Here is a 22,214-nt window from a genome sequence, read left to right on the forward strand (position 1 = left end):
ACTGGTCTGAGACCAACCTGACTCAATTCATGTACTAGCGAACAATCAGCAGTCAGATGGTAGCTGCTCTTGGTCATCACCAACAACCTAGGCTGTATTTGAACTGCTGAGCTGGCAGTGAGGGGCTCGTATTCTACCCCCCATCCTGAGCCACCTGATAGCCATTATAGCAATTACACCTTGCTTAAACAGAATTGGGGGTGGGGGTAGGGACAGACAACAGGTTTTCTGTTGCAATCCACTCCCTTTGTGCTACTGGAGTGGGAACCTCCTACAAGTCTACAGCCAGGGAACCCCTCAGTAGCCAGAGCTGACTCTTATGCCTCCCTCTTTGCAGTTCCCAGCATAGGGGTCTGTCTGTCTGAGGAGTGGCTGGAGCATGATGTGCTGCTGCCAACCCCAGCTGGCACATGGTTCCTCAGGGATCATGCCAAGCTAGTGAAAATTAAAGCATTCCCCCTAGCCTGCTCTCATTTGCCTTGGAGATGGAAGCTGAGCCACAGTAGAGGATCTCCCTTGCATGCAAAGATCCCTAACTTGGCCTTCTCCCACTTAACCCAGTGAGACAAACCCCCCAAATCTCAATTATCGATGCCACCAAGCAGCTGAGGCAGAAGGGCAGTAAGCAAAATGTTCAGAAGAGTTCTGAGAAGAGCCTAAATCCCACTGAGCTTCAATGAGACTTGGCTTCCCTAAGTCACTTTTGAACCAGGGCTTAGGCATTGTGCCCACTATAGAGGGTTTGTCAGAGCAGCTCTATCAATAGAGCTACATCAGCAACCCCTCCCTAGGCCAGGTCTACACTAGGGATTTCGACCGGCATAATAGCTGTCAGTCAGCAATACAAAGAGCAGAGATCACCGACTGACAAAGCTGTGCTGGCAGAAGTCCCTAGTGTCAAACCAGCAAAGCCGCATTTTTACCAATACAGCTTGTTTTGTTCAGGGGGAATCTGGGTGTGCGTATTGGTTTTACTGTGCTGGGATAGCGCTGTCCACGCTAGGAGCGATTTGTCAGTGTAGTATATGGACTGAAAAACCACTCAACTTGTTTCATACGTTGGCCTCCCAACCACAGTCAGATGAGGACTGTTTTCAGTCAATGACCCAGACTGGATTCAAACTGGTGGTAAGGGGGTTTGGTGTCCTAGCCCCACTCTGAGACAGCTGGTGTGCATTATATCTATTACATTCTGCTTGAAACAAAACTGGGGAGGGGGAAGAATACCAGTAAAGCACTCCCAGCGTAGACATGGGCTTTAGTGGAGATGCACCCTATACCACCACCACCACCACCACCACACCATACACACACACAAAAGTTCTTTTGACAGTATAACTTATACTAAGTCCTCGAATGAAATAAGCTAGGATTTTTTTGCTGGTATAGTGTGTCTACACTAAGGATTTTATTGGCACAGCTTGTTGGTTGGGGGGGGGGGGTAAGGCGGGGGTCACACTTCTAATGGACATAGCTATACCAGAAATACTTTTCAGTGCAGGCCATGCCTTAGGCTCCAAAGGCACTTAGTTGCTTTGGATAACTTTACTCAAAATCCCTATCACCCAAGCTTGCTAGTGGGTGGGAATGGAGTCCTGGCTGGATAACAAGGAGGAGAGAGGCAGGGCAGAAAAGCAATGAAGCTTAAACTGGGTCTTGGAGAGGGATGGATTAATTTGGGCTTGCCAAGATTTACCCAGAAAAGCAAAGCTGGGGACAAGGGAAATCCCAAGCCTCTTGGTTATTTAATGGAAGACTTGGATCTAGCAAAGAAAGGGGAAAAAAGACAAATCCTTCTAAAACCACTTTAAGCCACAGTCAATTTACATAGCGATTGAAAAGCCCATTTGCCAAAGGGAATTATTACTCTCTTAGCGCTGTGTAAACACAAGTACAAGCCAGGCTGGGCTAGCTCCTCCAGCAGCACTGTTCTCTGGATACTTCTGCTGTGGCCGAGATCTGGCACATGCTGGCTTGGATGGAATGGAATTGGACTCTGAGCAGTCATTGGGAAAGCCAGGGTTATGGTTAGCTTCTCGATGGCTGGCCTCTAGTCTAGGCGATACCACATTTTAGGTATTTAATAGTCATGTCAATGAGAATTAAAACGTCTATTCTTATTCTGCATATTTCATTCAAAGACCCCAAAGCACTTGACAAAGGGGGATATTTAACCACCACTTTATAGATAACAGAAATTAAGACTCTTGCCAAGATCATGCAGAATCTCCAAGGCAGAGTCTGAAGCAGAACCCAGGAGTCCTTACTTCCACCCCCCCTTTGTTCTAACCACTATATCCCACTCCCCTCCTGGAGCTAGGAAGCCTGACTCCTCCTCCCCTCCCCACTCCAACCCACTAGACCACCACTCACCCTTCCTGGAGGTAGGATTAGAGCCCTACGGGTTCTGGTTACAGCCAAGACCTGAGAGTCAGACAATACTGTTGCACCACAGAGAACAGAGGCAGCAGAGGACTAGCAATGAGGTGGCTGGGGATGGGTAGGAGAGCCCATACACTGAATTTCTCTTCACCACAGATGCCATGTAACAAATGATGGGTGATCAGGCCCCATGTGAGGAGTTTAATGAGGTCACTGAAGTATGCACTGTTGCAGAAAATTGCAGACCCATAACTTTCCCATCAAATATTTAACAGAGCCTGCAAATTCCAGAGCCCCAGCCAACGCACTGGCTTGCCCAAGAGCCTTTTGGACCTGGTGTTGCATTGATATCTAATCCCGGCTGTGGAAGAAAAGGGAAGCATTTGGCAGAGCCGTGCAGGTGCAGCTTAAGCGAGATGGGGTAGCACATTAGCTAGGAGGCACAGGAGCCCAGTGAGTCGAAAAAGCCACCATAAGTCTGAGCTAAGAGGCAGAATGGCAGCATAAGGAAAAACCAATTTGACTCTTATTACACCATCATTTACTAGCTAGGCATGTGTCACTGGTGTCCTGGCCAGGCCAGGCGGCATTGCTACAGCAGCCAATGGGGACTGGTTCAAGCCGTCCCACCCCCTTCAGAATTCTGAGGACAATGGTCAAAACCCCCAACCCCCCATGACGTCATTCATTCAAACATCTTGCAGTTTTAATGGACCCATAACATCTCCATTTCCCAAAAGGCATCCCCGGTGATAACCCAGAACCCCTAGAATAAAGACGGTCCTTATGTTTCAGAGGAGGCCTAGCCATCATCATCACAGAGGGAGAGAAATCATGCTTTTTTTTTTTAAATAAATAAAGTACATATATTTGAGCCAAAATCTCAATGGCAGCTGATAACCTTTGACCTTCATCCAGAGTCTGGCATGGCCAGGTTCTGACAGTAAAAGCACAGTGCCTATTCCAGTAGCAATACACTTTGGCATTCCTTGAAGGAAAAAAGTCATGCCTTGGCCATTCCAGAGTGGGTTTGAATTGGTCACGTGAATTTACTGCTGACGAAAAGGGCCAGATTGACATCCCAAGACAGTGAGGCCTCTTTGCATCCACAGCACCAAGAACAGCTGGGCAAATTTCTCCCTGCACTGTGGGCAAGAGGGAAGATTTTCAAAAGCAACTCACAATTTTGGGTGCCCCGTTTGAGACATTTCTGAGGGGCCTGATTTTCAGCAAGTACATGGGCCCGCCCTCTGAAAAACAACTAGTCTGACGAGGGAACTTGATAAGTTTACGATCAGGCCAACATGACAGGGCTGCCTGAGATAGGAGGACCTCTTGGTTCATTGAGTCTGGTCCCTGTTTAGTGTAATGTTCTGCAAATCAGGTCCCTTTTATAAGGGCTCTCAGGATGGGCAACCCAAGATTAACAGTCAGGTTTGAAAACCATGGCCAAAGTGAAAGGAGAAGCTCAATCTCCATGGCCCGTTCAATCCATGGCCTCTCAGGCAGCAGGAGAGCCAATCAGTGCCAACTGTGGTGGCGGTTTGGTTTGATTTTTCTTGGTGCTCTGGATTGCGACCCCACTCCAAAGAGTCTTTAAAACTAACATTCCAGGAGAACAAAGTCAGGAGGAAATAAAAAAAGCAGACAGAGAGAATGGACTACCTCGGTCGGGAGGTTTCAAGGTATGCTTTTGTTTGTAACTATCTGAAATACAGAAAGAGAATAATGAGAAAAAAGGTGAACACACCATAGGTCACACACATGGCAAGCAACAGAGAGCAGAGTGATTTTAAAAAGGAGAAAATAGAAAAAAATACTGCTTAGTTTTCTTAAAAAAACTAGTGACAATTCTACCAGGACAGTAGGAAGGAGAGAGAGAAGTAACTGCAAAAACTCAGGATTTTGTACATTCTTTTGCCAATTTAAAGTTCAGAATCACAGGAATAGCCGCCCCCTTGGGCTGCTTAAGCTTTTCCAGTGGCATTCCCACTGACAGCAAGGAAGGAAACAGCAGCATAGAACTCTGCAACGGGCAGCATGGGATGAGTTCTTGGGGGACGTAGTGGCTGCTACCAAATCAGAAACGGAGTAACGCACGACAGGGACGTCACAGAAATCCCATTTACTTGCCCTAGACACGCGCTTGATGTATTCATTCCCAGCAGGGCTAGTATGCCTTTCTGTTGCCAATAAAATTATTGAAATTGAATCCCATTAGAGATAAATTAGCTCTCCCATACCACAAGTGTGGCATGAAACTCATGTTTCGTGGCCAGAGCATGGACCAAAAGGTCTTTAGGACAACAATCATCAAAGCAGCGACTATATCTCCAGTAGGACAGAATTGATCCCTGCCCTCCAGTTGAACTATGAGGTCTGAGAAGAGGGAGAGGACAAAGTAATTGGATTCCACAAACCCTGCAGCAAACAGATAGCTGAGTCATGTATTGCATAGCATAGGGAAGGGTGGGTTGGGCTTTTCCAGGCCCATAAAACAGACTGAACCTAGAAATCAAAGACAGGAACCCCGGTTAGTGGGAATGAGACCTCTGTGTTCATTCTCCCCACTACTCATACCCATACAGTCAAGAGGCAATTCTCACCATTAGATTCAGAGACCCTGGCTGGACATTAATATGGAGCTCGGACAGCTCCTTGCAGCTGAACAAAAAAGTAGTATGTTGGCACTGCTGCCAGAAATGCCGCTCACACCTGTGGTGCAGGCTAAAGTGTTGCGAGAATGCAAACGGAGTGACCAGCCATTTCATGCAGTCCAGACATCTGCAATGGCCTCCTTGCTTAGTGAAGACTCTGCTGGAGTGGGAGAACCTGCCCCCTGCCCCGAATGCCAGATATCATGTGTCCTTTCCAGCGGGGGGAAAAAAAAAACTGGATTCTGCGCACCCAGCAAAAATGACAGATCTGGATTAGGGCCACAGCTCCAGTAAAAACAAAGAAAGGGGGAAACTTACAAGTCCTCTGAAATAGTCTCAGATCCACCTTCATTTTGAGTGACTATGACACCCCTGCAAAAATCCCATCCTGCCCCCAATGGATCCTGGAACTCCGTTCCCTTCACCGCTCACTCCAAAAGCGAATACATTGGAGACAGCTTGGTCCCAGAGTACAGACTACAGGGAGACAAGCGCTTTTCATACTCACTGTCGCAGGCATAAGGTTTATCTCTATCTTCTAATATGGCTGCATCCAGCTTCTTCCGAGCACCACTGACGCCTTTACCCTGGGAAGCAGAAATCATATCAGTAAAGTGCTGTAGCCAAGACATTTGCTTCTAGAATTTAGTAATTCTTATGCCACCAAACTAGCTGACAGTCCATAAGGGACTAGTCAAAGGGGCTCCTGCATGCCTGTAGTTAAGATAACAAAATAACTAATCTGCTTGAATAAAGTCAAATAGCGCCCCTTAGTGGTCTTTGCCTGAGATAATTTATAGATTTTAAGGCCAGAATGGCCCATTAGATCATCTAGTCTGACCTGTGTAACTCAGGCAGGAGAATTCTGGCCAATTACACAAGTTATTGGGCTCAATCCTTGGGTTTTGCTAAAGCTTCTTCCAGAAAGGTATCCAGTCTGGATTTGCAGACACCAAGAGATGGAGAATCCCCCACTTCCCCTGAGAGTTTGTTCAACAGTTAACCACTCTCTCTGTGAAAAACGTGTACCTTATTTCCAATAAGAATTTGTCTGGCTTTAACATCCAGACATTGGTTCTTGTTCTGCCTTTCTCCACTAGGTTACAGACCCCTTTAGTAAACTGGGATTTTCTCCCTGTAAAGGACGTATACACACTAAGCCCCGCAAGTCTGATTCAGCTGACTTGGACCAGCCACAGGTGTTTAATTGTAGCATAGACATACCCTAAGTCTCTCCATGCATTTTCTCCAGCTCTCAAGTCATTTTTGTGGCTCTTTTCTGCACCCTCTCCAATTTTTCAATAGCCTTTTTAAAGTTTAGACACTAGAACTGGACACAGTATTCCAGTATTGGTCTCACCAATGCCATACAGAGAGGTAAAATCACCTCCCTCCTACTTAATATTCCCCTATTTATACATCCAAGTAGATCACATGCCAGGCAAGAACAGGCCTTGGAGACCAATACAAAGTGGGTCTCAGATTAAAACAATCAGAGATTTTCTCAGGAAATTCAAAGAACCACATTAAAGTGAACTAAGATGTGGTTATTTATCCAGTTGACCCAGCCCAGCTACCAGAGACTGACTATCCCTTGAGAGATTTCTCCCATTTTCTGAACATGAGAGACAGACTGTGATAATATAATAATGACTATTCTCTAATCTCATGCTTCAGCCCTGCATGGGTTAGGAAGGATTTTTTCCCCCCCGATATACAATAATCTATTTTGGTTTTCTTCCATCTTTTTCTGATATCAGCCACTGGAGGATACCCATTGGCGTGGACTGGTACTCCGAGATGGTTCAAAGGATCCTGTGTCTTTCACGCCTGGCTGATGTGTCTTGCCCAAATGTTCAAGGTCTAACTGATCATCAGATTTGGGGTTGGAAAGGCATCTTCCCCCAGGACAGACAGCAAGGGACTTCAGGAGGTTTTCATCTTCCTCTGCGGGATGCAGGATGGATCATCTACCAGGATCATCTGGACATGTCTCACCTAATTAATTCCCTACCATTAAGCATTGGTGGCACCTCACTCTCTCCTGGAACACACAACAGTTTAGTTTCCTGAGGACTAAAATGCTTTGGTTTAACTGAAGTCAATGTGGCTACTGCAGGGATGACTGGCTGAAATTTAATAGCCTGTGCTATATAGGAGGTCAGACTAGATGATCTAATAGTTCCTTCTGGCTTTAAAGTCTATGGAACTGAAAAAGAAGTGAACCAGCAGTAGTAATCACCCAGAAGATCTAACCCACAGGTGGGTTCTCATTAAATTATTTCCAGGCAACACTGCAGCAGCATTTGAGAAACTGCTTCAGGGCTCTCCTGACTGGTCTACTGTGAGACTGTAGTAAGTGTGTCCTGCCTGCATCAGTGCAACTCCAGTGGACATTTCAGCTGCTGCATCATCTAGACCCTATCTGATGACATGATGGCAAAAATGCACATGGTGCTGTCTACACCACGCTCTTGGCATTGCTAGCACCAGTGGTAGTGAGACAGTGGGGGGAGGGGGAGGTTTGGGAAGAGTTGGGCAACCAGGCTAGGGTTTTCAAAGCAGGGAGCCAGGTACCCAAATCCCATTGAAATTAGGCTGAGTTCCCCTAGGCTTCTTTGGAAATCCCAGCCCCCATTTCTTAACACTGTGGCAACGTTGTTCTGTAACCATGTTGGCTGTGGATATATGTAGTATTGAATATAGCTTAAAACATGATCACAAGCATGAATGGTGACAGGCCTTTACAGCGAACATTGGTATATCAGTCTTCAGGAGAAATTCATAGGGTAGACTCAGCACAGTCACTAGGCTGGGTCCAGCGAGACAGAACCAGGACAACCCACAGCACCATAACTCACCCAGCTGGCATTACCTTGGCTTTGCCCTTGCCTCGTCGCTTTGGCGTATCCTCTTCATAGTCTTCATCATCCAGATCATCCAGGAAGTCATCAGGTTCAAGGATCCGCTGTAGAGGGGAGAGGGTTTATTGTAGGGGGAAAAAAACTTGGCATGGTTTGGGGAAAGAAAGAAATGGAGAATGGACAGTGATGTTAGAAATTGGCTGAGGGATGTCCACCAGAAGCTACAAACACATACGGAGGAGTATGTGGCATATATGAGGGGGTGGGAATTTTCAGGTACATTTTACTCCCAACCACACCAAAGAGAAGGCTGGTCTTGTGATTACAGAACCAGGCTGTGATTCAGGAGACCTGGCTCTCAGCTCCTGGATCCACTAAGGACCTTGGGTGAGTCTCTCAGTCCCCAATTCAGCATGAAACTTTGAATGTGTGGCTAATTAAGTACCAAGTAGTTATTTATTTTTAAAAATATGCAGGAATTTAATCCAGGGGCACATAAAACATCATAGCCAAGAAGCTTATTGCAGAACAGACTCAGTAATGAGAGAACTGCAGTGCCAAGCAACACTGCTCAGCCCAAACTGGGAGCTACTGGGGAAGGTCCTACAAAAGGTCCTGCTAGGGAAGTAGAAGAGAAAAATGAATTACTATGGAGCAGATTCTCTATTCTCACCATTAGAGGAAGAGACACAGAAGTGATGCCTTCTCCTTTAATGCATGTTTGGATGGAGGAAGTGGGGAAGATATAATGTGTAACAGATTTTGCTATCCCCAAAGTACTTAATGCTAGCAAACAGAGTATAAGTAATGGTGGCTAATTATGGATTACTGTGACCACCACCCATCATGGTCTCATTGTTTGCTTGTGCTCTCCTAGTCCGTTTGTTGTGTCCACCTGTTTTCTCTGGTCTTACACTCAGATGTTAAGTTAAGTTCTTTGGGGCAGGGGACATTTCTTTGCTCTATATTTGTACAGGGCCCAGGCACAACGGGCTCCTAGGCACTATTTACATGACAAATTAAATGAGACTACTCACAGTCTTAAAGTTAGGCACTTGTTAGATTGGGGCCTTAATCTCTTGGTGCCTCAGTTCCCTATCAGTGAAATGGGGATAATACTTTCGACCCAACCCTTTGCCTGTCTTGTCTATATAGAACTTTTCAAATAGAAATTGTCCCATTACCTAACACAATATGTGCACAACACCTGGGAGAATGGGGCCCTGATGAGGCCTCTGGATGCTGCTGTGATACAAGGAAGGGAAAAAAAGAGTGTCCCATGCAAAGGATGTATAACACAGCCACCATAGTAAAGAGTGCTGTATAAAAGCCTAGAAAGAAAAACATTGTTTACACTGAAGTTCCCGTGATAATACATTTCTCTGGCACCTTTTGTCCCTATATGGTCCACAGAGGGGGACTGCTTCACACAACACTAAGTTGCAGCTGTCTCTGCGATGGAACGCAGATTCTGATTGTGGAGAACTGGGAAACTTCTGATTTATTTTTATCAAAGAATGTATGACTGAATTTCCTCTCTCACCTTATATTGTTGCCTACCAGGTTTGAAGGGGTTAAACTTTTCTCTTGAAACAAGACAAGCAGTACAGTGACTGAGGGGAAGTCACTAAGCATAAATGAACTATCAGAAACTAACAACATTAAGGGATAATTCCTGCAAATCTCTAAAGATCCCCATAGCATGGGGGGAAACTGCAGAGACTGGTTTTCACAGGTTCCTGAGAACCAACAGACAAAGAAATGTACAGAATGGATGGACAGCCGGGTGGGGTATGGGTGTGGGTGTCTCTTACTGATTACAGTTTCACGTCAGCTCTTAGACCCAAGAGGAACAAACCCTGATGAGCTGTTTGAGGGACCTTGAAACCTACCAGGGTTTCCATGTGGAAGATGGATAACACCTGGTAAAACAGCATGGGTATAAGCTATTTATGGTTTTCAAGATATGTTTTCTCTGTAGTGAGGGACAGCAAGAGCTGAACTAAACTTCAATTTGCTATGGTGATCAGAGTGAGTTTCAGGAGAAAATTGTAGCTTAAATTTCCAGAAAGAAGGGAGAGGAATGCAGGTTCCTGCCCCAAGAAAGGAAATGGGTCAAGACCTGAGTGGAGATGTCCTAGGCCAGGCCATAAAGGAGTCAGAAGTGCAGTTGCCTTGGTTACTGTGATATCAGTTTCACACCAGCCCACCAATTTCATCTGGAGTTACTCCTAATTTACACTAACCAACCCCAACAGTTTAGGACAAGAGTAAGAATGCATCTGCCTGAAAATGCATTGGGAATCCAGGAGGGAGAACTGGAATTTGACCAAAGACCTCAACTCTTATGGAAAGAGCCATAGGATATTTTGTGACCAGAAAATATTATGGAATTTAAAGTCTGTACTGTATACAACTCAATTTATCTGCCCAAGAAGGATAAAGAACAGAGCCAACCCTACTGGGATTTTAACATGTACTTCCAGCAAGTCTTCCTCTAAGGCTGTTTAAAATAGTTGCTCTGCAGTGCAGCCAAGTAGATAGAGCACTGGAATCAGGAGACTCGTAGTCTTATTCCACTGACCTACTGTGTGACTTTGGCCAAGCCTCATCCCCTCTTGATGCCTCTGTTTAAGCTCTTCAGTGCAGGAACTGACTCCTTTTGTATGTTTGTTCAGTGCATAGCACTGGGGCCAAGCTTTTAGTTGGCCTACAGCAACCGAAATAATAACTAGTAGTAATCATTATAATTTGCTCTGGTAACCGAGACCCATGAAACTGGAACATTTACGGCAATGCATTGCATCGGTACTGAACCAAGGAAGTTATTGCCAACCTGATATTCAAATCCACTAAACCATCCCTTCTCACTGGATCACAAAGGAATGCCCAAGACAATTATGCAAAAGAAAATACCCAGGCAGAGGTGGAAGCAGTTTTACACATGTAAATCTGCAAAATTTACAGCTGGAAAATTCCCACCCCGAACCCTCCTTCCACAAAAATTAGTCTGACGATGGGGTAACGGATAAGAACAAAATGCATGCTGAAGACATTCTCTCTATTCAGCTCCAATCCTTACTAGGCTTGTAGGGCCCTGGTATGTGAGACGTTCCTGGAGGTCGGCCAATGCATTTAATATAGATTCAGCAGTTCAATAGGAGATGACGAAGAGCAGAGCCCCCTGTGGCTTTGAGGGCCTCATTTACATTTCACAGCAAATTCCTCGCCCCTTATGGGAAAAAAATTCCTAGAACCCAAAGTTAATTTGCAATTGGGGTGGGGAAGCGGAGAAACCTTTAACAAAATAGAGGGAGACTCTAGGATTCCCAGGATCTTAACTTCACAAGACAGCAGGATTAAACACAGCATTGTAGTGATTGCACAAGTTAACAGAGGAGCCTTACACATGCTGCTACAGCTCACAGGCAGCCCTGGGCTCTGGTCAGAGCCACCTAGTGGAGAGAGCACTGGACTAGGACTCAGGGTTCTATTCTCAGCTCTGCTCCGACCTGCTGGGTGATCTTGGGCCAGTCCCTTCAACTCTGTGCCTCAGTTTCCCTACCTGTAAAATGGGAATCATGATACTTACCTCCTCTGTAAAGTAATACTGATGAAACATGCTCTACAAGAGCTAGGTATTACTTTTGTTATTTTTAACATGCTATACAGCAAGTGGGAGCATGGGCTAGGACACAGGGCTTAGTATCCTCATCTCAAAGAGGTGAGGGATGATGCAGAGATTAGGAAGAAAGGAACTTTGGTGTAATGTAATTCAAAGCATGACACCACCTCATCCACCCCAGCATCACGCCACAGCTATGGAATCAATCAACCCAGACTATGATGGAAGGTTTGAACCCCATACCTCCTTTTTGCAGAGGCAAACAGAAATACCAACCCCAAGGTTCTTGTAGGCTGGCCATCTTGCGCTGTGAACGAATGCGCATCAGATAACATCAGCAAGGGCAATACCTGAACAGTAGAGCTCCAAAGCATAGAAACACCATATCTGATACAACAGTGAGGGACACGTTAGTGAGCACAAAGTGCTACAATGAGTAGAGAGGGCAACTCAGTAGAGAGCCCTCCTCCAAGTCAGTGCTGATCCCAGTGCCTCAGTAAGATACCAGGGCACTGCTGTGTGAAAGGAACAGTGTGGGCGACTCAGCAGAGGGTATTCCTCCACATTAGTGCTACTGACCCCAAACCCCCCAGAAGGAGGCACAGAGTTACCATTTTTCAGATGACAAGGAAAATAAAATTCCCATTGCTTATGGGGCATTACAGGTCCCATGGAACTTTGTATAACAATAAGGGTGATATCCTGGCTAATTCCATTCTGCCTCACTTAATCCCCTTGCAGTTTCATTTGGATACAGTGTTCTTTGCTCCCGCGCTAAAGTTTTGTAAACAGCCACTGCATTCCATGCCAGAGATGGCTGCATGTGAGGGGTGGATGAAAGTACCCCATTTTGTGATCTACTGATGACAGGTGCTTGCAATGAGGCACACAAATCCCACATTGCCAGGAAAAGGTTAATGAGCTGCTGTAGGCTCAGTCAGCCCCCTCTGCTATATCTGCAATAGGTGTCAGTCTCAGAGGGAGGAGTTAAAAGGGAAAAGCCCAGCTCTGCTGGGAGCTGGATGGGAAGGAGAGCAGACCTCCCAGCTCTCACTCTGTAAGAGAAGTCTGGCTTGGGCCAGGAACTGACTAGAGATGGCTGCCTGCCAGAACCTCCCTGAAGAAAGGTAGGCTTGACACAGGACTACAGTTTTGATTTGCTACCTGTCTTGCCTCTGGGTACTGAGTAAGACTAGTACAAATAATGCCCTGCCTGAAGGGGGTGATTGTTAAATAAAACCCTTTTGTCTTCTGTACCCGACCAAGGACGTAGCAGTGAGTTGTCATGAGCCCAGGAGTGAAAATAGTGCTATGTAAGAGCTAGATGATATTATTATAATAACATAGCCACCTCTTATCTACCCTTACATGGGTATAGTGAGGGCTTGTTCTCATAAAGGGCTTCCATAAACTTGGATCAAGTATTATCCACTGAAGAATTCACACAAGGTGCACCAGCTCCAAGCCAAAAAACTCACTTCAAAAGAAACGAACAAGTCTGGCTGCACAAGTGTCTATAAATATAAAACCTAGTACACATGGCTCCCCATAAAATAAGGCTGCAAGAATGAATCAACTTAAGCACCGAGTGAACATCCTAATGTTACCACAAAGGTGGGATTAATTGCTGTTGCACCACAGCCATGTTAGTCAGGACTGCAGCAATCAGTTGCAGATTGAACTTGTGCCCACAGGTGGGAGGTAAAGTAGTGACTACAGTCACAGGGCTTCTGCTTGAGAAAAACAAACACAAAACAACAAATCACCAACCTGGGCTCCAAAAGAAATAAAAGGGATAACAGGGGTGGAATGGAAAGTGGTTTCCAATTACTTAATCCTAGGCAATGAATGACTAAAAGCCCTAATTACTTTTTAACATGCTCTTTATCAGTTATAAAAAAATGGTAACGTCATGAAGTAGGCAGTAGCCCTACTGTCAGCAGTGTTCCCTCTAATTTTTTACATCCATGTGCAGAATGAATTATGTGCACGAATATGGAGGTGATGTGTGACATATCACCTTCATATTGGCGCACATAACAAAATTCATGTGGTGGGGCCAGGGATGAGGGGTTCAGGGTACAGAAGGGGGCTCAGAGCTGGGGCAGAGGGTTGGTGAGGGCTCTGGCTGGGGCTGCAGGCTTTGGGGTGGGACCAAGGATGAGGGGTTTGGGGTGCAGGCTGCCCAGGGGCTACAGTGAGGGGAGAGGACTCCCCCCCAGCCCTCTCCCTGCCATGGCAGCTCCACGCTGGGGCCGGCGGGGAGGGGCACCTCTCCCCACCATGGCCCTGAGCCCCTGCGCGGGGCTTAATAGGCAGCTGTGCAGCAATTTAGACTGTCAGCTGGATTATTTGTATCCAACAAGGAAGAGCAGAGCTACCATTTACCGAAGTATGAAGCTCTTTGGGGCAAACCGATACTATGATGATGAGGGCCCTGTAAATACATACACACACCCAAATTTGTAATGTAAAAAAATAATCCCTTTCAGGGATCTTTTTCCATCATAACACAGCCCAGCCCAGCCCCCTCCTCCCCCCCAAAAAAACCTAAGCCACATGAGCACAGTTCTTATTCTCCTTTTGCAGATCTCTTAAAATTACAACTCCGCCCTTGCTGCAGATTACACAAATGCCCTGACTGGTAACAATGGAAAGGTTTTAAACAGATCTTTTTTAGAGGGTGCTTTGTAATTTCCTTGCTTGCTCCCAGGAAATGGGAACATTTATTTCTCTGCAGACATCCCGAAACAGAGCAAAAAATCACTGCAGGGTTCCCTGTACTGAAACTTTGTTGTTTAGGAGGCAAAAGGCAGTGGGGTCAAGGGGGGAGTCAGAGCATGGTACAGTCCATGATAGTGTGCTTTAATTGATGTCAGCTCCTTCCTTACCCCACTTTTCTTTTAAGCTGCTAGGGGCTGAGAACCTGCAAGCTAAAACTTTGGGCCAATGCAAAATAACAGAGCTGAATTATTACCACCATCACCTTGTGCTTGTATAGCGCTTTTCATCAGCAGATCTCAAAGCAATTTACAAAGGAGGTCAGTATCACTAGCCCCATTTTATAGCTGGGGAAACTGAGGCACAGAGCACTGAAGTGACTTGCCCAAGGCTGCCCAGCAGGCCAGTTTCAGAGTCAGGAACAGAACAGTCTTCCCAAGTCCCAGATCAGTGCTCTACCCACTACTCCATATTGCTCTTATACTACGTCCCACCTCCACTGATAGTCAGGGCAACAGCAGTAATAAATTCATAGTAATAATAGTAGCTAACTCTAATATAGCAGAGTCAGTGGCAGAGCCAGGAACAGAACCCAGGTCTCCCAAGTCCCCAGCCAGTGCCCTACCCATGCATCCTCTCTATTAGGCCAAAATGGGGCCCAGATAAAATGAAAGTTTTCTTTTTCTACCACCAGAAAGCAAATCCAATAGTTCACTGCACTCCAGGCTTCCTGGTCTGCCACTGTTACCTTCTGCTCCCCACACCCAATGACAGGCTCCCACCAGGGGTTCAAAATTTTGAGTGCTCAGTGGCTCCCTTCTAGATCCAGGCCTTCATCCTCCGCCAAAAGACACACACACACACCCCCAACCACAAAAGCAGCAGCCGGAGAGGGGCCTAACAAGAGAAAAACGGGGCAGGGGGAGGAAAGAGTGTGTTTTGTTTGTCTTTAAAAGTGAGACATTTGTGTTTTACCATGAAGCTCCCTCTTGCAACATAGGGGAGAACGCCCTCTCTCTGCCGTACCTTCCGCGCACGGCTGTTGGTGACAGGGAACTCGCTGAGGCTGTCATCATCGTTGCGCGGGTCTGGCAGGCTGCGTTTCTCCAGGGGGTCAGTCCTTAGGAGGGCCTCCAGGCTGCTGCCATCCTGGGAGATCATCCCCTCTTTCTTTAAGGTCTGATCAGTGTCTGTAGAAAGGGGAAAGAAAACTATAGTCAAGAGCTAAAAAAAGCAGAAGTCAAGCAGGTTCTCCATGCTACTAGGTCACAGCTACACCACCAAATCAACTAATTGCATGCAAGAAAGAAAACACATCCAAGGCATTAGCACAATTTGGAGTTGTAGTTAGGACCTGTCTACATTGTGGGACAGAGTTATCATGTCAGGTATCAGGAATGTTGCAACTGGGTCCTGCGATACAATTGATTCTGTAGCACAGATGGGACCTTGAACTGCACTGGCACTCTGAAAATATCATTACAGTTCTTCTAGTCCAGTATCATGAGCTACCTGCCATGCCCAGAACCATTTTCTCTGGTATCTCCACCATCCAACTGCACTGGATCAGAAGAATGGGTCAGTCTAGCCTGCTACCCTTCTACTCCCTGTAATGCTGAATCAAACCAATGGACCCATCTAGCCTAGTACCCCACCCCCTATCCCACAATGCTAGACAAAACCAATGAGCCCATCTAGACTAGTATCTTCTCTCCAATACCAGCCATCAACAGGTGTTCCTAAAGAAGATGTACTCCCTCCAAAATACGCAATTCTGCAACAACATTTATTAGGGAGGGGTATTTTTCCCAAGACCAGATGCTTAGTAGTTGGCTTACATCCCAAAGGACAGTGGATATCTATGTTTATCCTACCTTGGTGCTTCCCAAACCTGGAGGATACCACACTGGTCTAGAGAGCCATGGGGTAAAAAACTGGAGAAAGCTGCAGAACACTGATCTACTCCAATTCCCCACTGAAAAAGTGTCCATGTGGGGTAAAGCAACAGGCATCTTCTTCAAACATACATTCCCTCCCTGCTCCTGCAATGGTCCCAAATCAGCTGCCCATAGGAGCAGCTCAGGTGAGTAGAGCTAGCAGTTGACTGCTCAAGTTCTCGCTACTTAGAGCTCAGCCACAAATGCCACAACCCATACAGTGCCAACAATGGATGATTTCTACCCCAGTTGGTGTAACTGTGGCATTTATGGAGCTCAGTAGTGCCAAGAGGTTATTTCTGACCATGCTCTATGCAGAGTATGGATGTGACATGGGTGAGGCTGCATTGTTAACCCGAGAGAGGAACATATGAACACAGAACTGGAAGGGACCACCTCCTGGGTCATTGAGACAACTCCCTAATATCACAGGAAATAACCTCAGGCGAAACAGCTCATGAGACGAGCCTAATAACTGCATTGCGAGCAGAGATCAGAGGGAGGGGAAGTGTCACCTGGTTTGATGGAAGGGAAGGAAAGCCTCGGATCCTCAGGAGGGTGAGCACGGCGTTTTTTCCGCCAACGGCGAGCTGGGTAGGAGTAGAGCTGGCCAGAGGCTAAACCTTTAAAAACACAAAAGAAAGCCTGAAACCTGATATTCTCTGACAAATTGATGCCACAAAGCGATGAGTATAGGCACTGCCTTTGGAAATCAATGGGGATTGTGGGTAACCCCCACACCCCTCAGGATAAGACCCCAACTTATTATGAGTATTACAGGAGCACCAAGATCAAGGCCCCATTGTGTATGGCACAATCATATAGCAAGAGAAATCTTACCACCACACAGTTTACAATCTAAAACAATACATGGCGGAAGGGGGAAACTGAGGCACAGAGAGGCAAAGTGACTTGCTCATGGTCACCCAGCAGGTCATTGGCAAAGCCAGGAATAGACTCTAAGTCTCCTGATTCCCAGTCTAGTGCCCTATCCCCTGGATCACACTGCCTCTCTGTAAAATGGGATAAATGTTGGGAGCAAAACTTAGCTGCTAAGAGCATTCCATTCCTCATTGTATGAGAGGTTCAGTCTATATCAATGCATAACAATATACAGAGTGTGGTAAGATGAACTCCTGAATGAAAGGGCTGAGGGGAAGCTTCTACCAGCAGCTGCATGTTTGCAACCAAATTTTTGTTTCTTAAAGCCATGGTCAGGGGAACCTTCAAAGCTGCAATCCCACACATTCCTCCCACACACACTGAAAAAGGCCGTGAGATGCCTACAAAACACTGCTGTTTAGCACTGCTTAGGCCAGCTAAGATTTATGCTACCTCAGTACACATTATTACTGAAATTGCAGTAGCATCTAGGAGCACCAGTCATGGACCAGGACCCCATGGTGCTAGGTGCTGTACACGGTAGAACAAAAAAACGGTTCCTGCCCCAAAAAGCTTCCAATTGAAGTATTTTTTTACCCCATCCTTCCAATCAATCGTCATCCCATTGTGTCTGTTTTGTCCTGTGATACAATCTGGGTATGCTCTCTGGAGCAGGAGCTATCTTTGCAGCTTGTCCACGCAGGGAATAGCACAATGGGGCCCTGATTGTGGTCCACAGGTAGTATCATCATATAAACACCATCAAACACATTTCCTTTTCCAGGTTACGGGATGTCAGGGCTTTCTCTGCATTTCCTAATACAGAGTTAGGTTTTAAGACTAAATGTTCCAACATAATATTCCTCATGACTTAAACAAATTTGTATTGTCAAAATAACACAAATTTACAAAGGTGATCAGTATTACTATTCCCATTTTACAGAAGGGACATGACTTACCCAAGATCACCAACAAGCCAGTGGCTGAGCCAGAAACAGAACCCAGGTCTCCCGAGTTCCAATCAATGTTCTAGCCACTAGGCCACACTGATCCCACATGTATTGATGAGATCGTAAGTAACAGTTCTGATCCCAGGACACAGAGAACCTGAATATTTTCTCAAGTTCATAGCAGGTTAGTACCAGAGTCAGGCAGAAACCAGTAGCCCCAATTTTCAGTTGCCGTGGTTTATTAAGTCACACACACTACTCAGAGACAGGAAGGGAACCCAGAGATCCTAATTCCCATTCACACTGCTATAATAACTAGACCCAACTGCCTTCCAGAGGTGTGACTAGAATCCAGGAGTCCTGACTACCAGTTTCCCTGCTCTAACCACTACACTCCATTGAATACAGAAGGCTGCTGAACTTATTTATGCAACACAATAAACAGGTATGTCTTCAGCGCTGTGCATGATGAAAGATAGCTGCAAAAGCAGCTGAGGAATGATAAGGGAACTGTAAAACAAATGTATTCCTGTTGCTTCGAGGCAAACACCCATCATTAACCAAAACCAAACAGCCTCCCCGCTCCTTCCTCATCTAAACACTTATAAAGTACAACAAGAGTTATGCCCATGTACCACAGGGTGAATTGGCCCTTTAAGGGATTTCGTCTTAGCCCCCACCTGTGACTTTTCAGATGCCTCCCAGCTGGTGAGATAAAATGCCAAGACACAAGCAGTTCTCTTAATAAGGAGAACTGAAGGACCATGGGTCATGGAAAGGACTTGGAAGGCATGTTTGCCACACAAGCTAGGGGAAAGACTTGGCTAGAGATACCTGCTGTGCAGGCAGCAGCAGATACCTTAGGAGGGGCAGGCCTGTCTTGAATGATGTTGAACTCTGTTTGAAAAATTAATGCATCCCTGGGAAAAGGAGATTAAACACTGAGACATTGGAGAGAGCTTCACTGACACACTGGTTGGTTAGCTGGCCTGCTAGTTTACACAAGAGTGGGTAAGAGGGGAAGTCTGGTGCTGGGTTTGGGCATACACTATTGTACCATAACAGCAGAAAAGGCCCTACCTGGGCCTCTGTGACGCTTCTCCATCCAGATGTAGCAGTTGCTCTGTGCCACTCCGGTCTGCGAGTCTAGGAAAGGCAGCCGGACGCTCCTCTCAGCACACAGCCTGGCGTTGTAGTTGTGGCACTGCTCCATTGCGTCTTTGTAATATTGCTCTCCAAGGCTGTGGGTTGAGGAAACAGACACCATGTATTAATTATTAGGATTCCCTGACTAGCTGCCGTTGCTGCTTGCCTTTCCTGGCACTTTCTACACACCTGTTTTTAACACTCTCCTGACGCTCTGGAAGGATTGGATGTACCAACATAAATATTGGAGCTAGACCTTTGTAAAGACCTGTAGCCAACTCTGAAGACAACAGAACGGCTGGAGCCAAGCGCTAGGGATCACTGACAAACAAACCATTGTGATATATTTTGCTCTTGGGCATTTATATCCCTAGTGCAGGACTTCCCAGGAAACTCTATTTAGAAACACCTACCTCGGGACTTTGCATCCTCTGACATTCCATCACCACCACGTAGACATGCCCAAATCAGACTTTTAGTTAGAATTAACATTAGGGAGCGGACCAATGACCCATACAGATCAGATCCCTACAAGAACCCAGCTTCCTGGAAGGTATCTGGAATTACTCCAAGTGTGATACACACCAATCCCTCCAAAGTAGGGATTTCAGACAGTTCTCCGAAAGCTTTTGGCATATTTTTCTCAAAGCTGTTTACACTGAATAATGTTCTGCATGAACCACAGAGGCTTCCTATTAATTTTTATCAAAGCAATTTTTAGTGATTTTTTATTTTATTTAATATTATTGTTATTAGTTGTCAAGTTGCATAGCATTCTAAATCTCACGAGGGTGGATTTAATGCTGATGCAAGTAATCAGCCTATTTAAATCCCAGGATGGTGGGCAGAGCCAACTGTTGGCTCCAACCATCTCCTTCCCTGCCCACTCTCTTTCTCTCAGCTTCACTCCACACCTGCCCTGTTCCCCTCAGTCCCTTCACTTTTCATTTAGATGACCTCCCCACAAAAAAATCAAACTCACCTAACAAAAATTGCGGAACATGCTGTTTGCTGACATCACACCGATTCCTCTCATGTGTGTGATAACCCCTTTCCCCATCCTCACCTGTTTGATCTATTTAGATTGTAAGCTCTTTGGGTCAGGAACTGTCTGCTATTCTGTATTGTCTCTAGGCGCAGTTCCTCTGGGGAGTGTCCACTACCTCAGACACCTTTGAGGAGCAGCAGACACTGTTTGGGGTTCTCTGCTTGGTGTCCCCCTCTGGTTCCCTGATTTTTAACCATTGACCTCACTTCCATTCCTGTTGTCTCCTTCGCAGTCCCATGTACTCACTTGTGGCCTTGGCCTAGCGATTCCTACCCCTTGGGGGGGATGGGGTGGGGGCTTTTAATTTTGGGCAGGTCTAGACTCATTTGTCCAGTACCCGCAAATAGTACTCTGTGTTTGTGCAGTGCCTAGCACAACAAGGCTCCATTCTTGGTTGGTCCTTAGGCACTACCATAATAAACATGATTAAATAAAGGCCCACCCCCTCAGATGAGGGACATGCTGCAGAGCCCAGCACTTACTTGATTACAGGGTACAAAGTATGAAAGGCAGGTCACAGGGTCAAAATGAAGGGTCTAGAGGGAAGATGAGCAGAGAACCCCAGACCAGCCTATTTGAATCCTCAGGAATGGTGGACAGAACCCACCAAGAACAAAAGACCCATCCTCTAGACAAGGGAAGTCCCATGGGACCTAGAAACTGACTGAATACAGGGGACAAGTGGAAAAACAGGAATGGAGATAAAGGTCAAAAGGTACATAATGAGTGAACCAGATGGGGATACAGAGCAGATAACACAGGACCAGGTTGACACCCCTTGAATCTGAAGCCCTGTTAACCAAGAGTATGAGCAACGGAAGCTGCTCAGAGCCAATCACCGCTGCTCAACTCTGGGGAGGGAGATAAGTCTCCATGGCTCTTTCAATCCTTGGCATTTCTAGCAAGGGAGCCAATCAATTACATCTGTCCTGCTGAGAACTGGCTAGGAGGTCTATCAGACAGCCATCATACAGGATGTTTTATTTATTTATTTTAAAGGCATTGCTAACCCCAGCGGAAGTCAAATGGCAGAGTTGAAAGGCTCTATTACCCAACTGCCAACTCCCTAATCTTTCACCTTAAATATCATTTCATGAAATATCACAGAATGATGCACTATGTACAGAGGTCTTAAAACAGATGGGTTCCAAGCTACAATTCTCCATAAATAATTCACTATTTCATACAAGACCATTACCTTGATTTATATTTGGGTTTTCAATTAAATTTTGTACCAAATTTCTGGTTTTTAAGTGTTAAAAAGGTTGGGATCCTAAATTGGAATGGAGTAAAGGAACCAATCAGCACTTAGTAATTCTCATCCCGCTCTGACTTCTATGACTTGTCTCTCTTGCCTCTATTTCACCCCAGTGGATATACCTCCAGTTTAAAAAACTTTGTTGAAGCCAGCAAGAAACCAAGAGACATTGCTTGTTATTGAAGCATTCTGTATCATGTGCGAACAGTAATGTTAATAATAGTAAAATTACTTATTACTATAGAGAAAACATGTTAACAGTTGCACAGAAAAAGAACCCGAAAGATATCATCCAGCATGTGAAAAATGACACATCCTCTGCTTGACATATCCTATACACACAAAAACATAGCATGTATTTCTTGGGGGGCATTATCCTCAAAATAGTCTCACATCTCTCCCTTTCGCCAAACAATTTCTACCATTTGGAAATACCAATAAGGTAATTAAACTCTTGCCTTCCATTAACAGGTGAAATGTAAGTCACTCGCAGTCATTAAAAATCCCACAGTCCTTTTCATGCCCAAGGGCCTTATGCAAATTATAACTCTGGTATATTGTGCAGTTTAAATTGGATATAGAACTCCTTCACTTTCTGCCCTAAGTTGTTGTGCAGTGGGGCTGCCATTACCCAACCAAGAAGTAGCTGGATTTTAATTGATGAGCGGAGTGATCCTTGCATTTTTGGGATATTCTTTTATGCAGTGCCTTCCAGAGTAAGGCCTAGTCTTCACTTACCAGCTG

General features: G+C 45.7%; 1 protein-coding gene across 6 annotated transcripts in view; it reads right to left on the reverse strand.

Moving 5' to 3' along the window:
• DPF2 (double PHD fingers 2) overlaps nucleotides 1–22,214 on the reverse strand; it is a 43,091-nt gene that overhangs the window by 13,963 nt on the left and 6,914 nt on the right. For 4 of the 6 annotated variants that reach the window (XM_034775614.1, XM_034775609.1, XM_034775611.1 and 1 more), the window contains exons 2-7: nucleotides 19,099–19,259; nucleotides 16,702–16,809; nucleotides 15,276–15,439; nucleotides 7,915–8,007; nucleotides 5,548–5,626; nucleotides 4,048–4,089 (exon numbers count right to left, since the gene is read on the reverse strand). In XM_034775614.1, coding sequence (XP_034631505.1) covers nucleotides 4,048–4,089; nucleotides 5,548–5,626; nucleotides 7,915–8,007; nucleotides 15,276–15,439; nucleotides 16,702–16,809; nucleotides 19,099–19,259 — 647 coding nt within the window. The remainder of the gene's footprint in view (nucleotides 1–4,047; nucleotides 4,090–5,547; nucleotides 5,627–7,914; nucleotides 8,008–15,275; nucleotides 15,440–16,701; nucleotides 16,810–19,098; nucleotides 19,260–22,214) is intronic. The other 2 variants (XM_034775613.1, XM_034775612.1) reach the window with 1 other exon arrangement.

The sequence above is a fragment of the Trachemys scripta genome, chromosome 7 (genome assembly GCF_013100865.1).
Source record: "Trachemys scripta elegans isolate TJP31775 chromosome 7, CAS_Tse_1.0, whole genome shotgun sequence".
Classification (NCBI taxonomy): domain Eukaryota; kingdom Metazoa; phylum Chordata; order Testudines; family Emydidae; genus Trachemys; species Trachemys scripta.